At 45.1% G+C, this 27,598-nt stretch overlaps 1 protein-coding gene across 2 annotated transcripts in view; it reads right to left on the bottom strand.

Moving 5' to 3' along the window:
• The window catches only part of FEZ2 (fasciculation and elongation protein zeta 2), a 51,236-nt gene that overhangs the window by 22,924 nt on the left and 714 nt on the right, over positions 1-27,598 (bottom strand). For both annotated transcript variants that reach the window (XM_075924936.2, XM_075924937.2), the window contains exons 2-5: positions 25,499-25,607; positions 22,801-22,917; positions 17,069-17,213; positions 6,981-7,249 (exon numbers count right to left, since the gene is read on the bottom strand). In XM_075924936.2, the coding sequence (XP_075781051.2) occupies positions 6,981-7,249; positions 17,069-17,213; positions 22,801-22,917; positions 25,499-25,607 (640 nt within the window). The remainder of the gene's footprint in view (positions 1-6,980; positions 7,250-17,068; positions 17,214-22,800; positions 22,918-25,498; positions 25,608-27,598) is intronic.

Here is a 27,598-nt window from a genome sequence, read left to right as displayed (position 1 = left end):
TTACATTTGTCTTACATATATTAGCTAATGCTAACTAAGGTACTTACAAGCTCTAAAAAAGTAGACAGTAGGAATGTCAACATGTAGTCAACTACACGATTAACTGATGAGCCTGGGCAGCAAGGGGGTGAGCGGTGGGTGCCAGTACACATGTGGAGCTGGCTTTTAAGCCAGCTCCCTATGAGCACCAGATCCCATGGAGCCCTGCAACCCCACGCTGCTGCCTCTGATAGAGAGGCAGGAGTGTGGAAGGTGAGGGGCGGAGGAAGATGAGTGCTGGCACATGCGGGAAACCGGCTTTCAAGCTGACTGCCTGCATGTATCGGGTCCCGCAGTGCCACCTGCTCCCCCATGCCACACTGCTGCCTCTCTATCAGAGGCAGCAGTGCGAGGCAGGGGGAGGGGTGGGAGCTGATATGTGTGGGGAATCAGATTGTAAGCCAGCTCTCCACCCACCCCTTGCTGCCTCCCACAAAGGCAGGGAGGGGAAAGTAAGGAGCTGGTGCTTGGGGGGGACCTGGCTTTTAAAAGCCAGCTTCCCCTGAGCAGCGGCTTCATCTGCTCCCACCCACCATTGCCCCGCACTGTTGCCTCTATGAAGGGCAGCAGCACGGGGGAGAGGGGAGGGCAGGGGAGCCTGCCGCAGAACAGCCTCTATCCATGGGAAACTCAGGACTGCTGTTTTTAAACCAGCTCCCCTTGCAGACCAACTCCCACCTGCTATCAGAGGCAGCAGCATGGGGTGGCAGAGGGCTCCCTAGGAGTGGGGCTGGAGTGTTCTTGCTGCTGGCCCAGCCCCCAAGGACTATTGAATAGTCATGTAACTGCTAAAATCTGATGTGGTTACATGATTATTCAATTACATGGTATCTAATATTCCTAGTAGACAGGCAATTGAATGTGCAATATGCACGTACAATCCCATACTTAATAGCACAACAAAGCTTAAGGGCTACCACTTTTCAATCATTTTAAAATTAAGCTGGTTCACAAATAAAGAATATCTTGTGTAGTCAACTAAAACAATTGTCTGAAGAAAAGAGAGCCCATATACTAATATCACATATCACAATTTGTATCATTTGAAAACAACAGGAGACACGTGACAATGTTCAGCCTTCTATACCTCCTGGGAACAAAGGGATCTGAGAATTAGAAATCAAGATGATACCGTGTGCACTCACAGTTCACATGATTGATACTGGAGAGGTATCCAAATCAATTTCATTTATTGTTCAGCTGTGAATCTCATTCCTGAGGATAAAATCCAGAAGAGTGGATCTAGGATATCTAACTTCCTTCAAGAAAGGCTACAAAATATACTCATCTATTCTGGCTGCCTCAAATAGTGTACTGCTCAATGAAAAATTAATAGATTCCTTATCAAATGCCAACAGAGCTTATAAATGTGCTGCTTTAAATTTGTGTTTAGTTAAAGCCGGGCTACTCAACATGCAGCCTGCGGCTCATTTGTTTGTGGCCCACAGTGTGGTTTGGGTTTATGCGGGGCTCAACACGCAGCCCGCGCGTGGGAGTCAAAACAAAAAAGTAGTCAAAATAATGGTCTTCTGTTGATATGCGTTTTAGTAGTTAAATTCTTGGACTGTCATTGCTAGTATAAATACTATCATATGGGTAGAAATTGGATAAATATTGCATTTTATTAATGCGAGCAGAACTGACTGAAATGGGGCCTGTGTGTTGTGTAGTCTCTTGCCTTAATCTTTGTATTCATGCCTGTCAGTGTGAAAAAAACTATTTGCATATACAGGCAGTCCCCGGGTTACATGGATCCGACTTACATCGGATCCCTACTTACAAACGGGGTGAGGCAACCCTGCACTAGCTGCTTCCCCACAGCAGACCAGGGAGATGCAAAGCTAGCGCCCCACCCCCTCCTGCAGACCAGGGAGATGCGGAGCGGCTTTTCTCAGCAGACACCTCAGCTTGAGAATAAAGGACTGAGGGAAGTGAGGTGTGGGAGAATAAAACTGAGCTCTGGAGAAATGTTTGGCTAGAGTTTCCCCTACAATATGTACCAGTTCCGACTTACATACAAATTCAACTTAAGAACAAACCTACAGTCCCTATCTTGTACGTAACCCGGGGACTGCCTGTATATTTGCATGTATATGCAACCACGCTTAAGTTGTGGCCCTCAGCATGTCCTTTGAGTATCATTGTAGCCCCGGGGACTTCCAAAGTTGAGTAGCCCTGAGTTAAAGGGTCAGTACAGGCAGTCCCCGGGTTATGTACAAGATAGGGACTGTAGGTTTGTTCTTAAGTTGAATCTGTATGTAAGTCGGAACTAGCATCCAGATTCAGCCGCTGCTGAAACTGACTGCCAGTTCTGACTTACATACAGATTCAACTTAAGAACCCCAAGTCAGCTGCTGCTGAAACTGATCAGCCGCTGATTCCAGGAAGCCCGGGGAAGAGCAACTGTGCCTCGGGCTTCCTGTAGTCAGCGCTGGTCAGTTTCAGCAACGGCTGACTTGGGGATGCCTGGGGCAGAGCAGCTGGGGTGCTGCTGGGTTGCTCCAGTAGCGCCGCTCCTCGGCGCTACTGGACCAACCCAGCAGCACCCCAGCTGCTCTGCCCCAGGCGTCCTGATTCAGACGCTGCTGAAACTGACCAGCAGCGGCTGAATCAGGACGCCTGGGGCAGAGCAGCTGGGGTGCTGCCGGGTTGGTCCAGTAGTGCCCAGAGCGGCGCTGCGGGACCAACCGGCAGCGCCCCAGCTGCTCTGCCCCAGGGTCCACAAGAAAAGCCTGGTCTGCTGGGGGGAGCACAGTAGCTGCACCCCCCTCCCCCCAGCAGACCAGGGACATGGGGAGCAAAGCTGCAGCGGCGGGGTGCCTCGCCTCTGAGGCTTTGCTCTGGTGCGGGACCCGCTTTGCTCCCGGTGCCCCGGTCTGCTGGAGATGGTCCCCAGCAGACCAGGGGCACCGGGAGCAAATCCGCAGCCGCGGCGGGGTCCCGCGCTTCTGAGGCTTTGCCAGAGCAAAGCCTCAGAAGCGCGGGACCCCGCCACGGCTGCGGGTTTGCTCGCGGTGCCCCTGGTCTGCTGGAGACGGTCCCCAGCAGACCAGGGGCACCAGGAGCAAAGCCGCAGCAGCGGCGTGTTCCCCTGCTTCTGAGGCTTTGCTCTGGCAAAGCCTCAGAAGCGCGGGACCCCGCCACGGCTGCGGCTTTGCTCCCGATGCCCCTGATCTGCTGGAGACGGTCCCCAGCAGACCAGGGGCACCGGGAGCAGCTTTTCTCGCCCCGGAGTTCCAGGTGGCTGACCGCTGCCTGTGAGCTCCGGGGCAAGAAAGCCCTGTTCGTAAGTGCGGATCCGACATAAGTCGGATCCGCGTAAGTCGGGGACTGCCTGTACACCAAAATTATTATTCACCCTTTTTTTCTTTACAATGTCTAACATGATTGTTATATGAAACCCTACATAATCTATAACCAAAATAGTTCAGAAGTTGAATCCTATGAACCTTCCCAGTAGTTACAAATGCTTTCTATTCTTATGCACAGTAAAGACCATACAATTCTCAGTTATCAGAATGATACAAGTCCTGTTATTTCTAGCACCCTCAACCTTGCTCTCTTTTCTTTTCTCTCTGTAATCTTCGTTTTTCTGCTTATTCTTTTTAGAGCGTTTGCAGTATAAAGAAAAAAAACTTCATTTGTCAGCTGTTACCAAACAATGACATTACACATTACTACAGTTTTTCTCTGCTTATGTAAGGATACTGTATAGTAAGTGCAGCAGTAGCTTAATTAATACTAATTTCTTTAATGGCTTTCACAGTACTTATTGGGAAGTACTGTAAATCCCTTTCAACTGGTCTGTACATTGCAAGAAGAAAGCTGGGTTTGAATTAAATATACATTTTGGCAGTTTAATCTTTCATTTTAAATGTAGGTTTTTAGTTGCCTCATCACAGGTAACACAGTGTAATAATTAATCCCTAATCTATTATTCAATTATTATTATTATTTTCTGTTGCCTGGTAGACTTAGATTTGCTACTCTCGACCCCATAAAAGCAGCAGAAAAAGTAATAGTCATATTTAGCATTTCCAGAATTAAAGAAAATACGTTAACAAAAAAAGTGTGTCAAACAGTCTAAGATCTTTAGGGCAGGTGCTGTTTGCCTTGTTCTGAGTCAAATAAAAGTGTCATCTTTACATGACATTGTAAACTGCCTGAACACACCTTAGGTAACAGTTTTGCTTAACGATTTTCAGATGTATAGTAATTTTGATCTGACAGCAAACAGTTTCAACTACAAAGTATACTACCATTTATATTCAATTTCCATTATTTTATGATGTTCTAAATAAACTACTGAAGAATATTTCTTATGTTTTCCTTCCTCCTCTTTCATTAACAAGCAGTATTATGCACACCTTCTGACAAGTACAGGGGTTAACTGTACTTCTTCTGTCATCATATCAAACTGTTTGATAACATCACAGTGTGAAATCTGCATGCACGTTTTTTTCCCCAGTGGAATGAGTTACAGAAATAAAGAGAATTATTTAGGTACGAATACTAGAATGCATGATGGGAACTATCAATGTTACATTCTACTGTCTATTTAAAGCTTGCAAATATAAACCATGTATCACATTCTGATCTAAACAAACTATAAGTAGTATACAAAACATCAGTATTATCTGTATATTAGCATGCACAAATTTAAAATAATGAAGTAATGTGACATTTCTCTTTGGATCACATAACAGTGGCATACAGTAACATCAAACTGGCTCTTTTACTTAGGATGTAAAAGGTTAATTGGTAGGGGCTGGAGCAGCTCTCTGCCTACCCTGAGCAGGGGACTGCTGGGCACAGGGCCCACTACAGGCAGTGGCAGCTCCTGTCCGTGGTGGGCCCGGCTTGGGCGGTGTGCCACAAGCAGGGTCTGCTCCAGCTGGCTGGCCGGAGGAGTCCCTGCCACCTCCCCTCACTGCAGGTTACACTCTGGCTGCCAGAAAACTGGCTGCAGAGCCCTCAGTGAAGCCTCCCCAGGAGTGGGACTGGCAGCCCTTGCCAGTCCTGCTCCAGGGAAGGTTTCACTATGGGCTCTGCAGTATAAAGCTTATCATTAAGCTTTATACCATAGAGCCTGCAATGCATGTAATCACTAGGATTTTTAGCGGTTACACAGTTGCATTTTTAGACACCTTTTTACAACCCTGCTTTTAACACTAGACTGGACAAAGTGTTAGAAAATAATACGGTAAAGAAAACAACTGCACTGGGGAAATTTAGACTGGGTGACATATATCTTTTCCATCTCTAAAGCCTGTTATTTTAATCCTATCAGATACATTTTCTTTGGTTGATGGCATATTTTATAGAGAACAATCATAGGGTACGTCTACACTGGCCCCTTTTCCGAAAGGGGCATGCTAATTTTACAGGTCGTAATAGGGAAATCCACGGGGGATTTAAATATCCCCTGCGGCATTTAAATAAAAATGTCCGCCGCTTTTTTCCGGCTTTTAGAAAAGCCGGAAAAGAGCGTCTACACTGGCCCCGATCCTCCGGAAAAAAGCCCTTTTCCGGAGGATCTCTTATTCCTCCGGAATACTTTGAAGTAGGAATAAGAGATCCTCCGGAAAAGGGCTTTTTTCCGGAGGATCGGGGCCAGTGTAGACGCTCTTTTCCGGCTTTTCTAAAAGCCGGAAAAAAGCGGCGGACATTTTTATTTAAATGCCGCGGGGGATATTTAAATCCCCGCAGATTTCCCTATTACGACCTGTAAAATTAGCATGCCCCTTTCAGAAAAGGGGCCAGTGTAGACGTAGCCATAATGTATCTGTCTTTGCGCCCAATTCTAATTTCAGGTCAGTTAACAGGAACTTTGCATTGAGTTTACTGGAACCAGCATGGGGGGGGGTCTATATTTCACTATACATACATTTTACATGTTAGATTTATGGGTATAAATGAGGAGTACAGGATCTTTCGAAATGGGGCATTTCTGTCGAAAATGCCCCATCTATATTGCCAGTTTTTTTCGAAAAGCCCTGTTTTGAAAAAAAGCAGCAGCCGCCATTATGCAAATAAAGAGCGGGATATTTAAATCCCTGCTTCATTTGCACTTTTGATGTGTCTAATTTACACCCCTCTGCGGACAGAGGGGTGTAGTTTAGACACACCCTATCAGATTAAGATTTGTACAGCATTATCAATGACAGTGCTATACACATCTAACAGTGACATATTTTATGCCTACCCAGACAAAACCATGAAGCATGGCAACGACCACAACTCTGATGAGAAACGCACAACCAATTTTGAGCCAGAGTGAAGTTATAAAGATGATGCTCAGAAGCTGGGAAAAAGTAAAAGTCTGGTAGGAATCATGAAAAGGAACATAAATTTCAAGAGGAAGAACTGGGCATTGCCTGTGCTTGAAGGTAAGGAGAAAATAGGGATGTTCAATTTAGATTAATAGGCTAAGCATATAGTCGATACAATTTGTATGGACTATTTGATTACTCTATAAGGAAGCCTCGCCTTTGAAGTGTAGCAACAGCCTTAGCTGACCCTGGGCTCCATGCAGCACTGCCACTTTGAAATGTCACATGAGCCCTGGCTCCCAGCGTTTCAAAGTGGCAGTGCCACGTAGAGCCCGGAGTCAGAAGGTAGTCCCTAGCTGACCCCAGCTCCACACAGCACTGCTGCTCTGAAGCCTCCCCTCTTCTTCCCCCCCTTGATGCCTCTTTCTGATGGAGGCAGCAAGTGGGGAGACGGGGGAGTGACTATCCAACTAGTATATCGACTATCTAATATGCTTTTGCTTATAGGATAGTTGACTAGTCTTTTACATCCCTAGGAGAAAATCAATATGATTTAATATGTGAAAGGTATTTATTATTTTTTACTTACTAGATAAACGTACACTATGAATTAACACTTAAAAAACTTGAATTCTGCATATCTATAAAAGCAATTACAATGACACTTACTGTTCCAGGCATATGACCTCTTTCTTGTTTGCCATTCTGAGGACTACCGTTTTTCAGCTTTTTCTTCTTCTTCATTGTTTCTTTGTGTTCTCTCTGTTTGTTTTGTACTTCAATGAGGACAGAAATGAAGCTGTTTTTCACTTCCTTCTCAAACTCCAGCTCATCCCGTAGAGCCAACTGCTGTACCAACTCCTCAGAATAATCTTTAATGGCAGTCTCAATTTCTTCTAGTAGATCATTTAGTTCAGCAACAGATAGCTTTTGTACTCCTATTTAAAAAAAAGTAAGTAGCAAGTGAGAGGCTATTCTGCATAAAAAAGCAGTGTCCATTTTTTAGGTTTGGGGAGATTACCAAAAAGGATTTTTAATGATTCCCTAGAGTTTTGATTATTAACACTTCTTCCACTGATAAGATGTCATAACTAATTTTAAAACAAACACATTATGTACTTTTTGGGCATACAAGGCCACCGTGAACTTTTTTGGGGTTCTCTATTAAAATATGAAACATTAAATAACCACAGTTTTTTTATTACCACAGAACTTTGTGAAGAGTTAAGCAATCTGCAACTATCAGGTGGCAGGTATCCCTAAAGAAAGTGTGGTAAAGCTGCACAAGAACCATCCCCTGATATGACTATCTTGCAATATAACAGTTTATGAATATTCTGAGAAAAGCTACTGAAAAATTTATGGCAGGACAACCTATGGTACTTTCTGAAGTCTGCACATTTCAGGCCTGGTGTGATTGAGAGTTGCACTGTGTGATTAAATTCTAAGTATGGATACTGTTGCTGATTCTTATAAATCCACAAGAAGCTTTTGTAACCAGTGATCACTAGATTCTGCCAACATCTGAAAATCACAGGAAGAATGGATGAGTCACTGGCTTTGCACCTTTTGTACAGATCCCACACAGTAATCTTGGGCAACTGTTCATTTGCCCCAAGGACTCTCACTAAGTGATCCCCTAACAACCTTGAACAGGAAGACTGACAATCAGGTCACTGGAAGGCTGGTAAGAAAACAGGGCTGTGATATATTTAGTATGACACAGTTCACATTGGTTTCTTCTCTGTTCAGGCTGGTGTGGGGGAATGGATGACCTGATAGCTCTGAAACGAGGGCTAGTTTCAGGCTAGCTGATACACTCAAAGCAGACAAGAAACAAATGAGGTTGGTCAGCACCAAAATGCAATAGTGAGAGTCATATAGGATCCCTGACAGAGGGAGCATGTCCACCATTTGCAACACAAGTTTGCCTTTTCGGAGTCTTATTAGATTCAAAGTAGTGGTAGTAATAGCAGTTCAGGTAGTAGGTGTGACAAAGAAGAATAAGCAGATGTGTTCAAGTTACAGCTTTCTGGATTTAAAAGTGAAGAGGCCGATCAAGGGATGTTCTCCATTAGGTCTCTGGTTATAGAATTCACTCCCCCAACTAAATTTACCAGAGCTGGAAATTGTTACCATCTGGGCATGCCACAAAGCCCTTTTTTTCCACTGACATAGGGGGAACAGGTCAAAGAGAGACCTGAAGAATATGATACATACAGTATTATGACTCAGATGGCTATTATTGCATGGTCAAGTTCAGTTAGCAAGTATTTTGTAGATTTTATATAGTTACAAAATTGTTTTAAGAAAGTTAAACTGCCTACACCTATGGATAGGTGCTGAAAAAAATAAATATATCTACAGATACAACATATTACAACTACTGCAAATAACAGAGAAAATAACTGAAACTTGGCTTAATTTCTTCAATCACCCTGTGAAAAAATTATATTGGAGCTGGCTCTTCTTCACTCCCTTGCCAAGGGAAATCATCACCATTATACTGGATAGGTCTTTACTCCGGCAAGGGAATAAAGGGCAATCTTTACATACTCAAAGCAGCATAAGCTTTACAAGTTTGAAGCAGTTTAGGTTTAAACACTTGCAAGTGGTTCAAAATGCCCAAAGACATTAACTGGTTAAGATACTTGGGCCAACTCAATTTTCAGCATGTTGGCTTTGGCCTCTACTTAGAATCACAGAATTGGAGGACTGGAAGGGAGCTCAAGAGTTCATCTAGTCCAGAAGTGAGCGAAAGCCACTCAGTGAGCCTGATCTGGCCTGTGCAGCTGTTCCAGGCCCTGTCCCCTAGGACACTGCCTGGGAACCGGAGCTGCGCGAGCCCTTTCAACTGCTTCTATTCTAAGGGTTCGTGCCTTCCCTGAGCCTGTCAGGCAACGCGTTGCCTGGCAGCCACGGGGAAGATGTGAGCCCTTCAAATAGAAGCAGTTGAAAGGGCTCATGTGTCCTCAGCTCCCCAGGCAATGCAGGGTGGGAGCAGCAAGCCCTTTAAATAGCAGGAAATGAAAGGGCTTGCAGCTTCCATTTCCAACTAACACGATGCCTGGGAGCTGAAGGGGAGGTGTAAGCCCTTTCAACTCCTGCTATTTAAAGGCCCAGCCCCTTCCATCTGAGGCCCATTACCACTTAAAAAAATTTTAAGTGGCCCCCCCAACTCAAAAATTATTGCCCACCCCGATCTAGTCCAATCCCCTATATTCGTGGCTGGACTAAGTATTATATACCATTCTGACTTGTAGTGTAGCATCTCAGCTATGTCATGGTCAATCAGCTTATGAATTACTTGGTGCTTCAGTGTGTCCAAAAATTGCAGGGATGTTAACATTCATTGATGCCAATTCTGATTGTCAGTTCTGGAAAAATAAATATGCCAACTTAGGTCAAGGCAGTCTGATGACTAGAAGAGAGTGAAGTTTTCAAATGGAGATTAATTCTGAAACTGCTTTGCAACAAAAAAACTGAGGTAATAACTACTTTCTCTGGGGCAATGATACGAGAAGATGTCAGAGTGGATTCTGAGGGATTGGCAGAGCAAACTAAATGATTTTTTAATGCAAACCAAGGCATCAGTTGGTCAAAGCTGACTGTTTATCCATAAAAAAAATGAAATGAACAAGAGTAACTGATAAGGGAGAGCAAAATTAATAGCATATACAATATGAACAAGACTGAATATCAAAACGTCTCTGAGATCACCTGAATCTTTTGGAAAATTAGGAAACCTTACTCAAAAGGCTTTTGAAGTCTGTCCCTTGGATTCCCTATCCCTGAAATACAGATTTTGAAGCCTCCATGCTGACTGAGATTTCCAGAGACCAGCCAGGATATGTCAGTTTGCAGTCTAAGTTTGACATTCAGAAAAGACAGCAAGCCACCTTGCCACAAGTGAGGTAGTTTTGTGGCAAGGCCCAGAAAGCAAAAGTGAGAATTCTGTCAAAGCTCTCTAAATCCAACCAAAAAACAGAATGATGTGGTGACAGCCACTGTCTGGGTTCATGTCTTTGCCCAGAGGGCAGTTTGGAAGCACAAGTCAGCAAAGCACAATCTTCAGGGGCATAAATGAACTCTGTTTAGCCAAACGTTTCATTTAACTGCAATTCAATGCATCATGGTCACACTATAAACAAACTCTCCCAAGTCTTTCTTTTGTGCAAGACAAAGAGGAAACAGAGTATTTTCCTTTGGCACAAATTAAAAGAAATGGCTACTTACTATAACTGTTGTTTAAAATACATGTCTGCATCTACCCTTTCGCCTTGCAGTACCCAGAGGGGTGGCACTCGTACCTTTTATTTATGGTTCCTACCCTGGCTATATGAAAGCAGTGCCTCCCCAACATACCTCAGTTTCTTCGCATAGAAATCCTACAAGCAGAGGGGACGGAAGAAGGGTTGTGGAATACATGGCTGCACCGCATCTTGAAGAATTATCTTTACAGTAACTAACAGTTTTCTTCTTCTTCGAGTAGATACTTAGGTGACTCTCGAATAGTACCCCAATCTAGGGAGGAAGAGCTTGGATTCTACTGAAATAGGGCTTGCAGTATTGCCCTTCCACGACCTGGGTCAGGTCTAGAAGATGCACTAAAATAGCATAATGGTTCATAAATTTATGTATGTATGACCACGTAGTTGCCCTGCAAATGTAGATTGGAAATATCACAAAGGAACACTATTGAGACCTCAACCCTCGTGAGGAGACATAGCCTAAACTCTCTCATAACAATCTGCATTAAGACTGTGTATCTGTCTGGAGATGATCTGAGACCACGAGGTCCCGTCAGGTGGTCTACATATGATATGAACAGGAGAGGTGAAGCACAAAACAGCCTAGTCCTGTAAAAGGCTAGATATTGCCTGACATCCAGAGAATGGAAGTGCTGTTTCTTTGGAGAGGAATGCAGCTTAAAGAAAAACACACGTAAATACACCTTCTGATCCAACTGAAACAGAGACCACCCTGAATAAAAACTTCAAGGATAATCACAGCATGACATTGTGCTTGGAGAATTGAATGTAAAGCAGTTCAGCCAATAAAGCCTGCAACTCATACACCCATCTTGTCAATGTGATGGTTATCAGGATTGCGGTTTTCTAGCCCAAGAGGGGCAGTGGGCAAAATACAAGGGGCTTGACTGGACGGTTAAGTAAAGCTGACAGAAAAGGCTCAATTTATGAAGATACGGTAGAGACTCCAAGGTGTCCTGTATGAAAACTCCAGTCATGTGGGTCCCACACACCAAGAACATCTACTTCACTAAGTAGAATATCCTTGTGGAGGACTTCCTGCTATTGAGTAGGAATTACTGACCAGTCACTGAGCACCACTCTTCCTTTTCTTTCAGCCATGTAACAGCTACAGTCTAAAGTGCAAGGGAGGGTGTAATTGTAGCGCCAAGTGAGCAAGTCAGGATAGAGAAGCAGTATGGGAGACTGAACTGACAAAGCAAGGAGGTTTGGGAATTAGCACTTCTTGGATGCTCTGGAGCAATTAGGATGAGCTTGGCCTGATCCGATTTCAGCTTGAGGATGACTTGAGGAAGGATCAGAATAGAGAGAAAGACACAGTTGAAAGCTTTGGTCCAGGCTCCCTCTCCAATGCTCCCCCAAAAGCAAAGTAGGCAACACTTTCTGTTTTTTTTCATTATAAAACAGTTTGATCATGGGGATGCCCCCATTGTGAAGACAACCCAGAGGATACTTGCCTTCAGGGATCACTCGTGGCTTAGGAAAACCCTGCTGACATGTTCTGCAATATGCTTTTGTACCACTGGCAAGTGTTACTAGAATGATGTTTTCTTCGATGAAGAACTGCCACAGTTGATCACCTCTAGGCAGAGTAATCTGCACCAGCCCCTGTTTGTTCACACAATATATTGCAATGGTATTGTCTGTATGTATGTGAACTGCTAAGTGCCTGATACAATCCCAAAAGGCACAATTTGTGTTGTGGATGGCCTGGACTGTTATGCTGAGTTTGCAGTCTGCGGCAGACCTGTTGAACTGCCTGGAAGCAGTCAGCCAGCAGGAATGCTCTCATCCTTGTGGAATCTAACAGGGGCCCAAGGAACTTGGTTTTTTTGAGTGGGAGCCAAAGTTAGCTTTCCAGTGTTTAGAATGAGTCCCAGATGGTCAAGCAAACACAGTGCAATGTTCACGTGGGCAAAGAATCTCCTTTCTTAAGCCGCCCTTTAGCAACCAATCATTGAATTATGAAAAGATGTGAATTCCTGTCCTCCTGAGATATGCCATGACAAAGCCATTGAAAAAGAGGTTTGTTTAGTTTGGAGAAGAAAAGACGGAGGGGAGATGTAACAATTTTCAAGTACATAACAGGTTGTTACAAGGAAGAGGAAGGTAAACTGTTGTGCTCAGTCACATCTGAGGATAGAAGCAGCAGCAATGGGCTTAAATTGCAGCAAGAGTGGTTTAGGTTGGACATTTGGAAAAGCTGTCATGTTAGTTAAGCACCAGCATAAATTGTCAAGATAAGTTGTGGAATCTGTTATTTAGGAGTATTTAAGAGTTGGTTAGACAAACACCTGTCAGGGATGGTCTAAATAATCATTAGTCAGTCATGAGTGCAAAAGACTGGACTTGATAAACTAGGTAAATACAACTTAGATGGTGCATAACTGGCTGGATAACCATACTCAGAGAGTAGTTACTAATGGTTCACAATCCTGCTGGAAAGGCATAACAAGTGGGGTTCCGCAAGAGTCTGTTTTGGGACCGGCTCTGTTCAATATCTTCATCAACAATTTAGATATTGGTATAGAAAGTACGCTTATTAAGTTTGCAGATGACACCAAGCTGGGAGGGGTTGCGACTAACCTGCAGGATAGGGTCATAATTCAAAATGACCTGAACAAATTGGAGAAATGGTCTGAGGTAAATAGGATGAAGTTTAATAAAGACAAATGCAAAGTGCTCCACTTAGGAAGGAACAATCAGTTTCATACATACAGAATGGGAAGCGACTGTCTGGGAAGGAGTATGGCAGAAAGGCATCTAGGGGTTATAGTGGACCACAAATTGAATATGAGTCAGCAGTGTGATGCCGTTGCAAAGAAAGAAAACATGATTCTGGGATGCATTAACAGGTATGTTGTGAGCAAGACATGAGAAGGCATTCTTCCGCTCTACTCTGCGCTGGTTAGGCCTCAATTGAAGTATTGTGTTCAGTTCTGGGCACTGCATTTCAAGAAAGATGTGGAGAAATTGGAGAGGGTCCAGAGAAGAGCAACGAGAATGATTAGTCTAGAGAACATGACCTATGAGGGAAGGCTGAAGGAATTAGATTTGTTTAGTTTAGAAAAGAGAAGATTGAGGGGGGACATGATAGCAGTTTTCAGATATCTAAAAGGGTGTCATAAGGAGGAGGAAGAAAACTTGTTCATCTTGGCCTCTGGGGATAGAACAAGAAGCAATGGGCTTAAACTGCAGGAAGGGAGGTTTAGATTGGACATTAGAAAAAAGTTCCTAACTGTCAGGGTAGTCAAACATTGGAATAAATTGCCCAGGAAAGTTGTGGAATCTCCATCTGTGGAGATATTTAAGAGTAAGTTAGATAAATGTCTATCAGGGATGGTCTAGGCAGTATTTGGTCCTGCCATGAGGGCAGGGGACTGGACTCGATGACCTCTCAAGGTCCCTTCCAGTCCTAGTATTCTATGATTCTATGATGATCTCTCGAGATCCTTTCCAGTCTTCTACAATTCTATGCATTTGGTGAAGACTCAGGTGGCAGACAAGAGACTGAACTGTATACTGAAAGTGATGCTCTCCCACTGCAGAAAGAAGAAACATCCTGTGGCTTGGTAGAATCACCACACAAAAGTAAGTGTCTTTGAGGTCCAGGGAAAAGAACCTGTCATTCTGAGTAAGTGTAAGGAGGACAGCCAACAGAGTGCCCACGCAGAACCTCATCTGTGTTATGAACTTGTTGAGGCCATGAAGATTGAGGATGGGTCTCATCCGCTTTTGGATTTTGCTATCAGGAAATATAAAGAGTAAAAGTCCCAGCACTGGTATCCTGGCAGAACTTCCTCTCCCACTCCCAACATCAGCAGAGAGGTGATTTACTTGATGAGCAGTGTTTCATTAGAAAGGTTCCTGAAGAGGGATGGGGAGAGGCATGAGGAGGACGGATGGAGAAGCACTGGATTGTGTAGCCCAATCTAACAGGATCTAGGACTCAGCTATTAGAGATAACTGTCCCAAGCCCTGTAAAAATGGGCTAGCCTGTTCCCAAAAGGACAGGGAGGATGAAGAGCGGGGTGCAATGCTCTGGACTAAGAAGTCAAAATGGGCACTTACCAGACTCTGAAGCCTGGGGCTGACTGCTTCCTCTTGTAGTATCAAGCCTTCTTTCGAAGATAATCCTGCTGTTTTCAGGGGGAGGGAGGGAGGAGGGTTTCACACAGGAATACTGCAGAGGATACTTTGCTGCTTGTGAGCCCCATATCAGCATCTTTGCATGGACTAGGGATGTGAAAGGTTAACCATCTACCCCAGTGTTTCTTAAACTTTTTAAGACTGAGGACACCAAACAATATTTTTTTTAATGAGGAACACCAAGGATTTTTTGTTGAGGGCGGGGGGAAGTTATTGAGGGAAAAAAAAGGTCACCTGCTCCTTTAAGGGCGGCCATTTTGAATTCTGTTGTTCTCCGTGGCACACCGGCGTACCACGGAACACAGTTTAAGAAACACTGGTCTACCCAGTAAGCATCACCCTAACTGGGTAATGCTAACCGGTTGAGCCAGGAGCTGCTGCCCATCTGCCTCAGGCAAGGTGCTGATATAGCTCTGCAGAGGGCCCACCATGGACAAGCTGTAATAGGACCATTTGTGGTGTCAAATGCTGAGCAATGAGAGCTCTGTTGCTGAGGTCCTTCCACAATGATTCTGGTACCAGCTCTATGCCCACTGTGGGGTGGGGAATATCTGGGTGCAGTATTAAGGGGCATGAAGATTTAGGGAGTTACTTCATTGGAGGGGCTACTAAAGGCACGCGTCTTGGAAAGTTCTGGCTCGGTGGTTAGGATGGAATGGAAAGGTAGAACAGATCTGCTGTAGCCTGGAACATTGACAACAGATACAGGCAGTACTGGCATTGCCCTTGTCAGTACCACACTCAATGGACATCTGGAGGTCAGAGCTAAGGTTAAAGCTAAGGGATTTCTACCCTTCCTACTCAATGCCAGGTAGTGACCAGAGATACTTGTGCCATCTTCTGTACCAGAACTGGTCCTGCACTAGTACACGCTGTTCCTATGGGAGGCAGAGGAGTTGCCAGGTTACTTGGAGTGGTCTCAACTGGTCTTATGAGACATCTTCATCAGCACTGATGACTGAGAACAGCTCCTCTGCCTCTTTAGATTAGTGCTTGTCTCCTAAAAGAGGCAGTGATGCTTTCTGAGCAAAGGGCAATCTTGGCTCAAAGAGGGCCATGGTTCAAGTGGATGCTGTTTGAGATAAGGGTCCCATGCCACCTGAGTCTGCTTTTTGAACGATCTACAGACTGAACAATGCTCTTTAAGATGGGCCTCACCTAGACAAAGCAAGCACTGCACATGGAGGTCACTGTCATGGAAAGCCTCTCCACTCAAAAGAGGATGGATGTTTGACTCCCAATGAGGGCATTGCCGTGGGACACTATCCACTGACTACAATAAACCAAGCTAAGATTAAAGGCAAGGCTGTGAGATTACTACCACACATAGCTTTGACTATAGCCACGGGCAGTGAGAAGGAACTGAGGGAGAGGGTCAGGGTGGTACTGCCTCATAAGACAGAAGAGGAGTAACAACCATGAGCATTGCCTTTTTATGGGTACTGTTAGCAGTAAAACCTCCAGCACTGGATGCACATACCTAAGTGGAAAACTTGTCAGCATTAGGGATGTAACTGTTTAATTAGTTAACCAATACGCTGCTTACTGGTGGGAGCTGAAGCAGCCCAGCAGCAGACAAGGGGGCTCCACCAGCTCAGCTAGAGCGGCTCTTCCGTCCTGCTTCCTTTAATCAGTTAAACAATATGTTTAACAGATTAACCAATTAAACTGGATTTTACATGCCTAGTGATCATCTACCTGAAGAACCAACAATGTCCAAAATCGCTAAAAAAAAGAATCTATGAAAGTAAAGGTGAAACTCTCACAACCACCTTCACCAGAGACTATTAGTCAAGCTCATTATGCAGTCGCAGAAGCACAGATTATAACTGAATCTGTTTCTTCTCTTGTTTATACTAGAATAGAGAAACCAGAGTAACAGAAAATACATCATGGAAGAACTTTTTCTTCATCTTGTACAAAGCTTTCTACTTCTACTAACTTTAGTTCATTTCTCTAAATGAATATAGTGCATACTAGCAGATGTCAGACACATTCTATGCTTTAACATATTAAAAGTTACAAAGATTACATATCCTGTAAACAGTAAAATGCGGCATGCTAAACTTAAATACAGCTGCTTTTGTTTTAAATATTGTAAAGATAAGGTTTTATATTCTGTTCTAAGCAAACATATTCTTAGCAAAGTTTAGAGGGTTTTAAGTTGAAATCATACTAATTCTAGTTTACTTTCCCTTTCAAGATTTTCTGACTGCCTTATCAAAGGCAGATGATTTCAAAGATGGAAATGGTTATAGATCAACTGTAGGGCAGTTTGAACCATTACCTATTTTCAAGAAGTTACAAATATACTCAAGATAAATAGATATCCCTTACTCTCTTCATAACTGTTGTTTGTACTGGACCTCTTGAGTGTTTGTATTTCCTGGGAAAGCATGGAAAGCCGGTCTGACTGCGTGGGTGCTTCGTCGTCTTCTGGGTCAGGTGATTCCTGCATCATTTCCTCTATTTCTTCAATCACCTTTGATAAACATTCATAAACGTACTGTTAGGGAGAGAATCACTGGTAATAGAGCAATAACTTATAATTGACATATGTTCTACTAACAACTCATAGACTTACAAATTATAAATTTTCTATTTCTATGTAATTTTTCTTCCAATAAATGCTATTAAGCGGTACTAACAAGGCAAAGCCAGGATTGAGACTGGGAATCAGGCCTCTCAATATAAAAAGAAAATTTCATTAAAACTAGAATATGGCACTATTTGTACAAATTGGCCTTCCCGTAACAAATTTATCTATTAATCTGGCCATATCTGTCTCATAATGGATAGGAAGTAAAGCTTGCAGCCATGCATACACAGGTTTTTATATAAAGCCCTCTGTGTATCTACTTCAAGGTCACTGATGATTTGAAAATATGTCTCTGTATATGTATGTCTTTTTCTAATATTCAGTCATGAAGCCTTCAGAACTCAGAAAATTCCAACTGAATCAAACTGCTGTGCATGTCTCCTTAGTCACACAGGCTACCATGACCACATCACACTTGTCCTCTTTACATTGGCTTCCACAGAATTTCAGATCAGATTTAAACACTTGATCCTTACTTCAAAGTGCTCCACACATTGTGCCCAAGATACTTCTGGGACAAAACCCGTGAGCAATATTTTTGCTCCTTCGGCACAGTGGACATTTCCAACAGTAACAGCAGGGGTAGGCAATAATTTTTACCTGGGGGCCACTTCAAAAATTTCTGAAGTGGCCTCAGGCCACCACGGAAGGGGCGGGGCCTAAATAGAAAGGGGTGGGACCTAAATGGAAAGGGGCGGGGCTACCCCACCCCCAGACCATAATTGGTCTGGGGGTGGGGAAGCCTCTTTGCCCCTTCCTTCCCACTAGGCACCCATGCCCTGGAAGAGGCTTGGCATACTCCCCCTCCCCCAGGCCAATTAGGGTCTGGGAGCGAGAGAGCGCGGAAAGGCTCCTCCCACTCTGCGAGGAGCACGTGGCACTTTGAAGTGCTGCTGGGCTCCTCTCAGGGCTGGGGCACGGCAAAGGAATCTTCATGCAGCTCCCCCGCCTCCAGGCTCTGATTGGCCTGGAGGCGGGGAAGCGTGTGAAGCCTCCTCTGTTCTCCCCCTGCCCTGCGAGCAGTGTGCAGCGCTTCAAAGCACCATGTGCTCCTGGCAGTTAGGGCCTGGGGGCGAGGGAGCATGCAAACGAAGCCTTCTCCGCTCTTCCCCCGCCCTGCTTGCAGAGCAGGGGCAGAGCAGAGAAGGCTTTGTGTGCTGCGTGCAGGGTGGGGGCAGAGTGGGGAAGGCTTCGGGCGTTTCCCCCCTCCCCAGGCTCTAATTAGCCTGGGGGCGGGGGAGCAGCAGTGCCTCTGCGGGCCGGATCCACCCACTTGGCAGGCCAGATCCAGCCCGCTGAGGCCCTTTTGCCCACCCCAGAGTAAGAATAAAGATTTCCTAAGCAAGAGGCAGAACTATTTTCTGGGTCAGTCTGAGGCTTTGGAATGAACATGTCACTCCCTCCTGGAACACAAAACTCACCATTTTCCACTTGCAGTGCAAGGTGCATTTCTTTGACTTTGCCCTCTTTAATACAAACACATAGCAGGAGATATGTTTAACCAAAAAAACACCCCACCAAAACAAGGCAGTCCATTCCAGTTGTTCCTCCCTCTGGGGAGAGGATAAGAGAACAAACAACATGCAACAGATATGTAGCCATGCTGCTGGCTGCACTACTTGAACATGTTCAGTCACTACAGTGATGGGCATAATATAAATACATTAACATAACAGAACAGAATGTAAGCTTATAGATTTTAGAGCACTTAGAAAAGACTGTTAAACAGTAAATGATTCTCAACCTTAACAACAGAAGAGCTGCTGCTCTGTAATAAGCTAAAACTGTGCAGAGATGTTACAATCTAAACCAAAGTCATACTGTCCTAACAATATAAAAATCACATTTGCCTACACTGTCATTATTGGAAGCAACAAACTGTATATTAGTGACAACACACTTAAAATTGTCATCTGCACTATTATCCAGCCTCATGCCATACATATTTAATTTAAAAGCATTTTTGTCTATATCTTCTTCCTTCAGATTCCTGCTGGATCATGCCAGGAAACTGAAGTACGAGAATTTTAAAGACCCATATAGAAACCCCAAAGCTAAGGCAGAGGGCAATTTGAATGATGAAACAGTACCCAATGTGTATCTCTACGAGGGGTGTAATTCCCCTACTTATGTACCCATACTTGTGCTAGCTATTATCAACTTATCTAGTACATATATAGCAGCGTAACTGGAATTGCACAGGTAGTGACAGTGGAAGCATGGCTGAACTGTGACAAGTACAAACCTACCTGAAGGTGGCGGGTATGCACCTAGCACAGCTCAGCTTCATCTTCACTGCTGCCACCTGTGTTACTGCTGCTACTCTGCTATTTAGACTCACACCAGCTAGATGAGAGTTGGCACAGGCATGTATACAAAAGCAGGGGAGTTGTACTCCTACATCATAGTACAGGCAGTCCCCGAGATACGCGGATCCGACTTATGTTGGATCCGCAGTTACCAACGGGGTTTGCTCTGCGTCTTCCTGGTCTGCTGGAAACCAGCAGACCAGGGAGATGGGGAGCAAAGCCTCTGAGGACGCCGGCAGCGGGACACCCGCGGCGCGTCTGGGCTGTCCGCTGCCCGCGTGCTCCGCGGCTTTGCTCCCTGTCTCCCTGGTCTGCTGGTCTCCCTGGTCTACATCATAGTACAGGCAGTACTATGTACTCCTACATCATAGTACAGGCAGTCCCCGAGTTAAGCGGATCTGACTTACGTCGGATCTGCAGTTACGAACGGGGTTTGCTCCGCGTCTCCCTGGTCTGCTGGAGACCAGAGACCAGGGAGACGGGGAGCAAAGCCTCTGAGGACGCCGGCAGCGGGACAGCCGCGGCGCGTCTGGGCTGTCCGCTGCCCGCGTCCTCAGAGGCTTTGCTCCCCGTCTCCCTGGTCTGCTGGTCTCCACGGGTATGTCTACACTACAAAGTTAATTTGAACTAACGGACGTTAGTTCGAATTAACTTTGATAGGCGCTACACTAGCGCTCCGCTAGTTCGAACTTAATTCGAACTAGCAGAGCGCTTAGTTCGAACTAGGTAAACATCATTCTACGAGGACTAAGCCTAGTTCAAACTTACTAGTTCGAATTAAGGGGTGTGTAGCCCCTTAATTCGAACTAGTGGGAGGCTAGCCCTCCCCAGTTTTCCCTGGTGGCCACTCTGGCCAACACCAGGGAAACTCTACTGCCCCCCTCCTGGCCCCGGACCCCTTAAAGGGGCACGGGCTGGCTACGGTGCCCGTGCCAGGTACAAGCCTGCCAGCACCCAGCCAGCAGACCCTGCACCTGGCACGGCTCGAGCCAGCCACCCGATGCCCCGCAGCCCTCCCCCTCTTCCCGGGACCAGGCTGGCGGCTCCCGGGAGCTTGCCCGGGACCGCAAGAGGCGGGCACCCGCCTGGTCTAGTGCGGACATCGTGGACGTCGTCCACAACCTCCGCACTAGGCACAGGAAAGTGGCCGTCTAGGGCAGGAGAGCTGCCAGCCTGACCACCCAGGAGCAGGTGTGCATAAAAATCAAGGTGGTCCACTGAGACCCCCGATCCTGAGCCCTGAGCTTACAATGGCCGTACTGGGTCAGACCAAAGGTCCATCTAGCCCAGTAGCCTGTCTCTCGACAGCGGCCAACCCTAGGGACCCTGGAGGGGATGGACCGAAGACAGTGACCAAGCCATTTGTCTCGTGCCATCCCTCTCCAGCCTTCCACAAACTTTGGGCAGGGACACCACTCCTACCCCCTGGCTAATACCACTCCATGGACCCAACCTCCATGACTTTATCTCACTTCTCTTTAAACTCTGTTCTAGTTGTAGCGTTCACAGCCTCCTGCAGCAAGGAGTTCCACAGGTTGACTATTTGCTTTGTGAAGAACAACTTTCTGTTACTAGTTTGAAGCCTGCTACCCATTCCTTTCCTTTGGTGTCCTCTAGTCCTTCTATTATGGGAACTAATGAAGAACTTTTCTTGATGCACGCTCTCCACCCCACTCATGCTTTTATAGACCTCTATCATATCCCCCCTCAGTCTCCTCTTTTCTAAACTGAAAAGTCCCAGTCTCTTTAGCCTCTCTTCATATGGGACCTGTTCCAAACCTCTCATCATTTTAGTTGTCCTCCCCTCTCCCACCCTCTCTCTTCCCCTCTCCCACCTCCTTTTCCCAGTCTCCCCGAGTTTTGTTCAATAAAGAGAGATTCTATTTTTGACCACACGTTTTCTTTATTTTGTACATCAGGAAGGGGGGCTAGGGAAGGGTAAGTGGAAGGAAGTGAGGGAGGAATGGGGTACGAGCCCCCGATGGGGAGGACTGGGCTGGCTCTGCGGGCTTCTGGGGGTGGAAGCTCTCCTGCAGCCCCCCAATTGCCCCCTCTCCCCAGATGGCAGCCTGCGGCAAGTGCAGCCGGTCTGATGGCCAAGTGCTGTGATGTGCCCAGTGTGGGTACTCCAGGCAATCCAAGCCAGGACTGCTTTGCAAGCGGGGCACCCCTGAGAACTATCTGTCCGGGGTGGGGGTTGGGTCCCTTTAAGCACAGCCCTCGGCTAGCCTGAGGCAGCTCCACACTCTAAGTCCTCCTCTGATGCCCTGCCGGCACTGCTCCTGGCCATCCTTAACCCCGGTTCAGGGTCCACTTAAGGTGGACATGTTAGTTCGAATTAGCGCTGTAGTGTAGACATACCCCAGCAGACCAGGGAGATGGGGAGCAAAGCCGCGGAGGACCCGGGCGGTGGGACCGCGGTGTGTCTCAGTCCGCCGCCCGCGTCTCCCTGGTCTCCTAAGGGGGGGGGGGGCGCAGCTAGTACGCCCCTCCCCCCCAGCAGACCAGGCTTTTCTCCGGACGCCTGTGGTAGAGCAGCTGGGGCGCTGCCGGTTGGTCCCGCAACGCCGCTCTGGGCGCTACTGGACCAACCCGGCAGCACCCCCGCTGCTCTGCCCCAGGCGTCCTGATTCAGCCGCTGTTGGTCAGTTTCAGCAGCATCTGAATCAGATGCCTGGGGCAGAGCAGCTGGAGTGCTGCTGGGTTGGTCCAGTAGCGCCGAGGAGCGGCACTACTGGAGCAACCCAGCAGCACCCCAGATGCTCTGCCCCAGGTGTCCCCAAGTCAGCCGCTGCTGAAACTGACCAGCGCTGACTACAGGAAGCCCGTGAAACGAGGTGTACCGGTAGTTCGGAATAGGCACCCTAGTCCGAACTGCCTAGTTCGAGCCCCGTGTAGCCGCGCTGCACGGGGTTCGAAGCAGCGGGGATTTAAATCTGGCGGCTCCCCGCTTATGCCACTGAAGCCCGGGAAATTCAAATCCCGGGCTTCATTAGCAAGTGCGGTATGCATACATTACCCCGCTAGTTCGAACTAGCGGGGTAGTGTAGACATACCCTAAATTTCTTTAGCGTCCACTAACCAGGAAGAGTAAAAAGGCATAGGACTCAGAGATTATATTAAACCATAACATTGTCTTTTTGTTAAATATTTTTCTTTACCTGCTCTGCTGTAAACAATGGTTCATCACTGATGCAAGAAACTATGATAGAATGCATATCCAGCTGTTCTCTAAGTTCTTCATCATCCGATAGGTCAAGGTTCAAATTTTCATTTAACTGAAAGCAGGCACAGAAAAAGTAAAAGGGCAATAAGTTAAAATTACAATAACAAAAGAGTCTAGATGTCACCAATGAAACAAAAAAATAGATTTTTGCACATAACCAAAAATCTAAAAGTAATCGTATACCATTAAACCTAATAAACCCCTGTAACTGAAGTGTATTTTATTAATTTGATCCTGTTTTGTTTTGACAAGAATAGTATACATATTCTTTACTTTTCCAAAGGACAACCCAAAATGGGATTTAAAATAAATGCACACCACCTACTTAATGCCATGCAAACATTTGTAGACTAGGCAATCAGTTCATCAATCTCATGTAAATCATCATGCACTCCTTCAAGTAGAAGCAAGATATCAAAACAGGTCTATCAGTGAAAGGATACACAACAGATTTTTATTTATCAGACTTTATTGTAATTTTAAAGACTAGTTCGTAAGATTACAGCTATTTAAACTGCTGTTACCAGAATTTTTTACATAAGAACCAACAGTACATTTTATCACTTACTATATATACAATCTATATATAATTAGGAGCTAGGGTGAACAGACAATTCAAGGCTGTGATGTTCTATCATTAAACGAAATTACTTATTTTCTGGAAAACACCACACACATACTATGAGTTCTAGGGGTGCTGGCAGCCTCTTCAGGCCCTGGGCAAGGTGTACAGGGAGGGAGGGGGCTCCATGCTTCCAAAAGGGGCAAAGCTTTGAGGAGAAGAGGTGGGGCCAGGGGAATTCAGCCCTCTGTGCTGCCTGGAAAGCAGCACCTCCTCCCACAGCTCTCATCACCGCCTGGAACCTGTGCCACGGTGCTCCAGGTGGCAACTTGAAGAGCTGGGGGCTCTGGCAGCTGCTGCTGTTGCAGTAGCAGTAGCCAGGAGTCCCAGGCCCCTTTCAATTGCCAGGCCTCAGGGCAATTGCCCCCTTTGCCTCCCTCTTGTCGGTGGGCCTAATGGGATTCACTGCAGAAATATTTGTTCTTTAAACAAAAAGGCACACAATCTTGTAAAATCTTGCATCTCCACATGTAAGACTGGGGGACACAAAAATCAAGTGCTCAGCCTAATAATGTTAGGCCTACCATTCTGCCATTAAATAATGATGTACTTTTACCGTATAATTTGCATTTTCAGAACCTTGCCTATTATAAAGTTTCACCCTAGCCAAGCTAGGGATATGTCTACACAGCAACATTATTTCAAAATTATTAGCATTATTTCAAAATAACTTAGTCCACATCTACACAGCAGGCAGTTATTTCAAAATAATGTTGAAATACTGTCAAGCTGGTAGACTTCTTACTACAACTCCTGTAACCCTCATTGTACGAGGCGCGAGGAAAGTAGGAGGAAGAGAGCTCTATTTCGAAATAAGTGCTGTGAGGATGCTCCCAATTTCAAAATAAGTTATAAGCACACTACCTTCCACATGCTTATGACTTAACCAATCAATGGAGGTGCTAATTGGTCATATTGGCCTCTTGTAACTATTTGAACCATCTACTTAGTCTCTCTTTTTTCTCCTCTCCTCCTTTTTTCTCTTTTTCCCCCTCCTCCTCCTCCCCTTCCCTTATTTATTCTTGGATCTGGACTTCTAATACTCCTGTCATCTGAAGAAGTGGGTTGTGCCCACGAAACCTCATGATACCATCAACCTGTTTTGTTAGTTTTTAAGGTGAGATTAGACTATATGTTGTTTTTTAAGTTTTTCACATTTAGAGTTTATTGAGTACCCTGTTATGTAAAACGTGCTATGTTTTGATTTTAGTATTTCTGGTGCTCAGTGCAAATTTAATCAAGCTTGTGGTTGGATGCAAATATACAATCTTCCCAAATACCGCACCAAGCATCATTCGAAAATTGGGGTATCCAACCTCTTTTTTCAAGCACCCAGCTATTAGGCTGCAAAAGAATATCCAAACTTTCAAAATATGTTTTAGTACATTTGTATTAATAAAATGACACTTCTTGACTAAGTAATGATACCTATTTTCTCTATTAGTAGAAAGGGGCAAGTGTTGCTACAATTCAGTCTCATTCAGGTTTTGTAGAACAAGGAAGTATATTTGGGCTCTGATCCTGAAACTGGATCCACACAGATCCAGGGACTTGCCTGTACCTATATGATTGCAGAACATGGTCTTGGTGGGAAAAAGTTCACACGGATTTACCAAGACAACAAAGATATTCACCAAAGGTTTTCTTTCTTGTGTCATTCAATACAAAACAAAGAGGCAAGCCTTTAAAAGTGAACAAGACAACTTCCACAGTTTATTACTGTCTTTGCCTTACTCCTCTGTTATGCAAATTGGTTTATTTGTTGACTGTCAGTCAGTTTAGAAGAAACCCACATCATGATACTTTACTGACAGCAAGAAGCAGAAATGTACGTATCAGATATGTCAGTGTTAAAAGACAAACATCATCACCAATGTCGATATAAACAAACTAAAAAGAAAAATATTTTTAAGTGATCAAGAATAACTGTTTTAATAAAAATTATATCCTATGTTGCTTCTGTATCAAGAGAAAAAGCCCCCAAAGGTTTTTGGCTAGAGTCAGAACTTACTCCTTTTTCTGAAAGATTCAGTGTTGGCATGTGCAAAGCTCTGGTGTGGGAGGACTTCCAATCAACAGGCATTACATTACCATAATTATCAGTCAAAGCATTCCAAATCCTGGACAAAAGGATGAAAGAAACAAACTGACATTAAAATGAATAGCAACTAGGCTACAAACAAACCAAACCAAAGAAACCAAAACAAAAAAGGATTATCTTTTTTCAAAAATTATTTTAAACATTTTCATGGTAAAAAAAATAAACACTGCAAAGGTTTAATTTTTGTATCCTCCTGGCATGCAAACAAACAAACAAAAGGAATCATTTGCTGATGCTTATACCTCAAGGAAATAAAAATAAAACTCAAAAAACTATGCTTCCTGATGGACGAGGTAACAAAATTTTGGGGGGGGAGAGGGAAGAGGAGTTTTCTGCTTGTTGAAATGCTAACCAGCCAATGTTCTTTATGCTCTTTCCTATTTCTTATAGGCTGTGTCTAGACTGGCCAGTTTTTCTGGAAAATCAGCTGCTTTTCCAAAAAAACTTGCCAGCTGTCTACACTGGCCACTTGAATTTCTGCAAAAGCACTGACTTCCTACTGTAAGAAATCAGTGCTTTTTGCGGAAATACTATGCTGCTCCTGTTCAGGCAAAAGTCCCTTTTGCACAAAAGTTTTGCGCAAAAGGGCCAGTGTAGACAGCTGAGATTTGTTTTCTGCAAAAAAGCCCAGATCGCGAAAATGGCGATTGAGGCTTTTTTGTGGAAAACGCGTCTAGATTGGCCATGGACGCTTTTCCGCAAAAAGTGCTTTTGCGGAAAAGCGTCCGTGCCAATCTAGACGCTCTGTTCCGAAAATGCTTTTAACGGAAAACTTTTCCGTTAAAAGCATTTCCGGAAAATCATGCCATGTTGTTCTAATTTCCCTTGCCACCGGCCAATATGAAACTAATCTTGATGGGCAAAAACATTTTAGTCAATGGGATCATCTTAGGAAGAAAACCCACCTGATGCTTACTGTAATGCCAGTCTGTGTACCTTGCAGAAAACATGTGGCAATGAAATGTACCCACCTTGGCTGACCTGGATTAAAACAGCAGCAGGCAAGCGGTTTATAACCCCAGGGAGAAAGCACAGAGGCAATATGTTGGCTTTTAATGTTGCTTTGAAAGATAAGGCCAAAGGAATGGGCTGAAAAAAATCTGATGAGGTTCAACAAGAACATGTGCAGAGTCCTGCATGTGGGACAGAAAAATCCCAAGCACTGTGACAGGCTGGGGACCGACTGGCTAAGCAGCAGGTCTGCAGAAAAGGACCTGGAGATTACAGTGTATGACAGTGGTTCCCAACCTGTGGTCCACGATGGTACTGCAGGGGTGTCTGTGGAAAGTTTAAAAATAAGGATTGGGCCCACCCACTTTTCCTTTTCTTTTTTTTCCTCCCCCAGGAAGGGGGGAGGGCGTATGCTTGGAAAGTTTTTGGAACCACTTGTGTATGAGAAGCTGGATATGAGTCAACAGTGTGCCTTTGTAACCAAGAAGGCTAATGGCATTTTGGGGTGCGTTAGTAGGGGCACTACCAGCAGATCTAGGGAAGTGATTATTCCCCTTTTTTTGGCACTGGTGAGGCCACAACTCGAATATTGCATCCAATTCTGCTCCTCCATCACAGAAGGATGTGGACACACTGGAGGGAGTCCAGTGGAGGACAACAAAAATGATTAGGGGGCTGGAGCATATGCCCTAGGAGGAAAAGCTGAAGGATTTGGGATTATTTAGTCTGCAGAAGAGATGAGTGAGTGGGAGAGTGAGGGGGGATTTGATAGCAGCCTTCAACTTCCTGAAGGGGGGGGGCTCCAAAGAGGATGGAGGGAGGCTGTTCTCAGTAGTGATGACAAATGATAAAAGGAGGCGCAATGATCTCAAGCTGCAGTGGGGGAGGTCTAGGTTGGATATTAGGAAGAACTATTTCCCTAGGAGGGTGGTGAAGCACTGGAATGGGTTACCTAGGGAGGTGGTGGAATCTCCATCCCTGAAGGTGTTTAAGTCCCGGCTTGACAAAGCCCTGGCCGGGATGATTTAGTTGGGATTGGTCCTGCTTTGGGCAGGGGCT

Source organism: Pelodiscus sinensis, chromosome 3 (assembly GCF_052426305.1).
Source record: "Pelodiscus sinensis isolate ZL-2025 chromosome 3, ASM5242630v1, whole genome shotgun sequence".
Classification (NCBI taxonomy): Eukaryota; Metazoa; Chordata; order Testudines; family Trionychidae; genus Pelodiscus; species Pelodiscus sinensis.
Note: the sequence above shows the minus strand (reverse complement) of the source record. Positions and strands in the feature narration are given on the sequence as shown.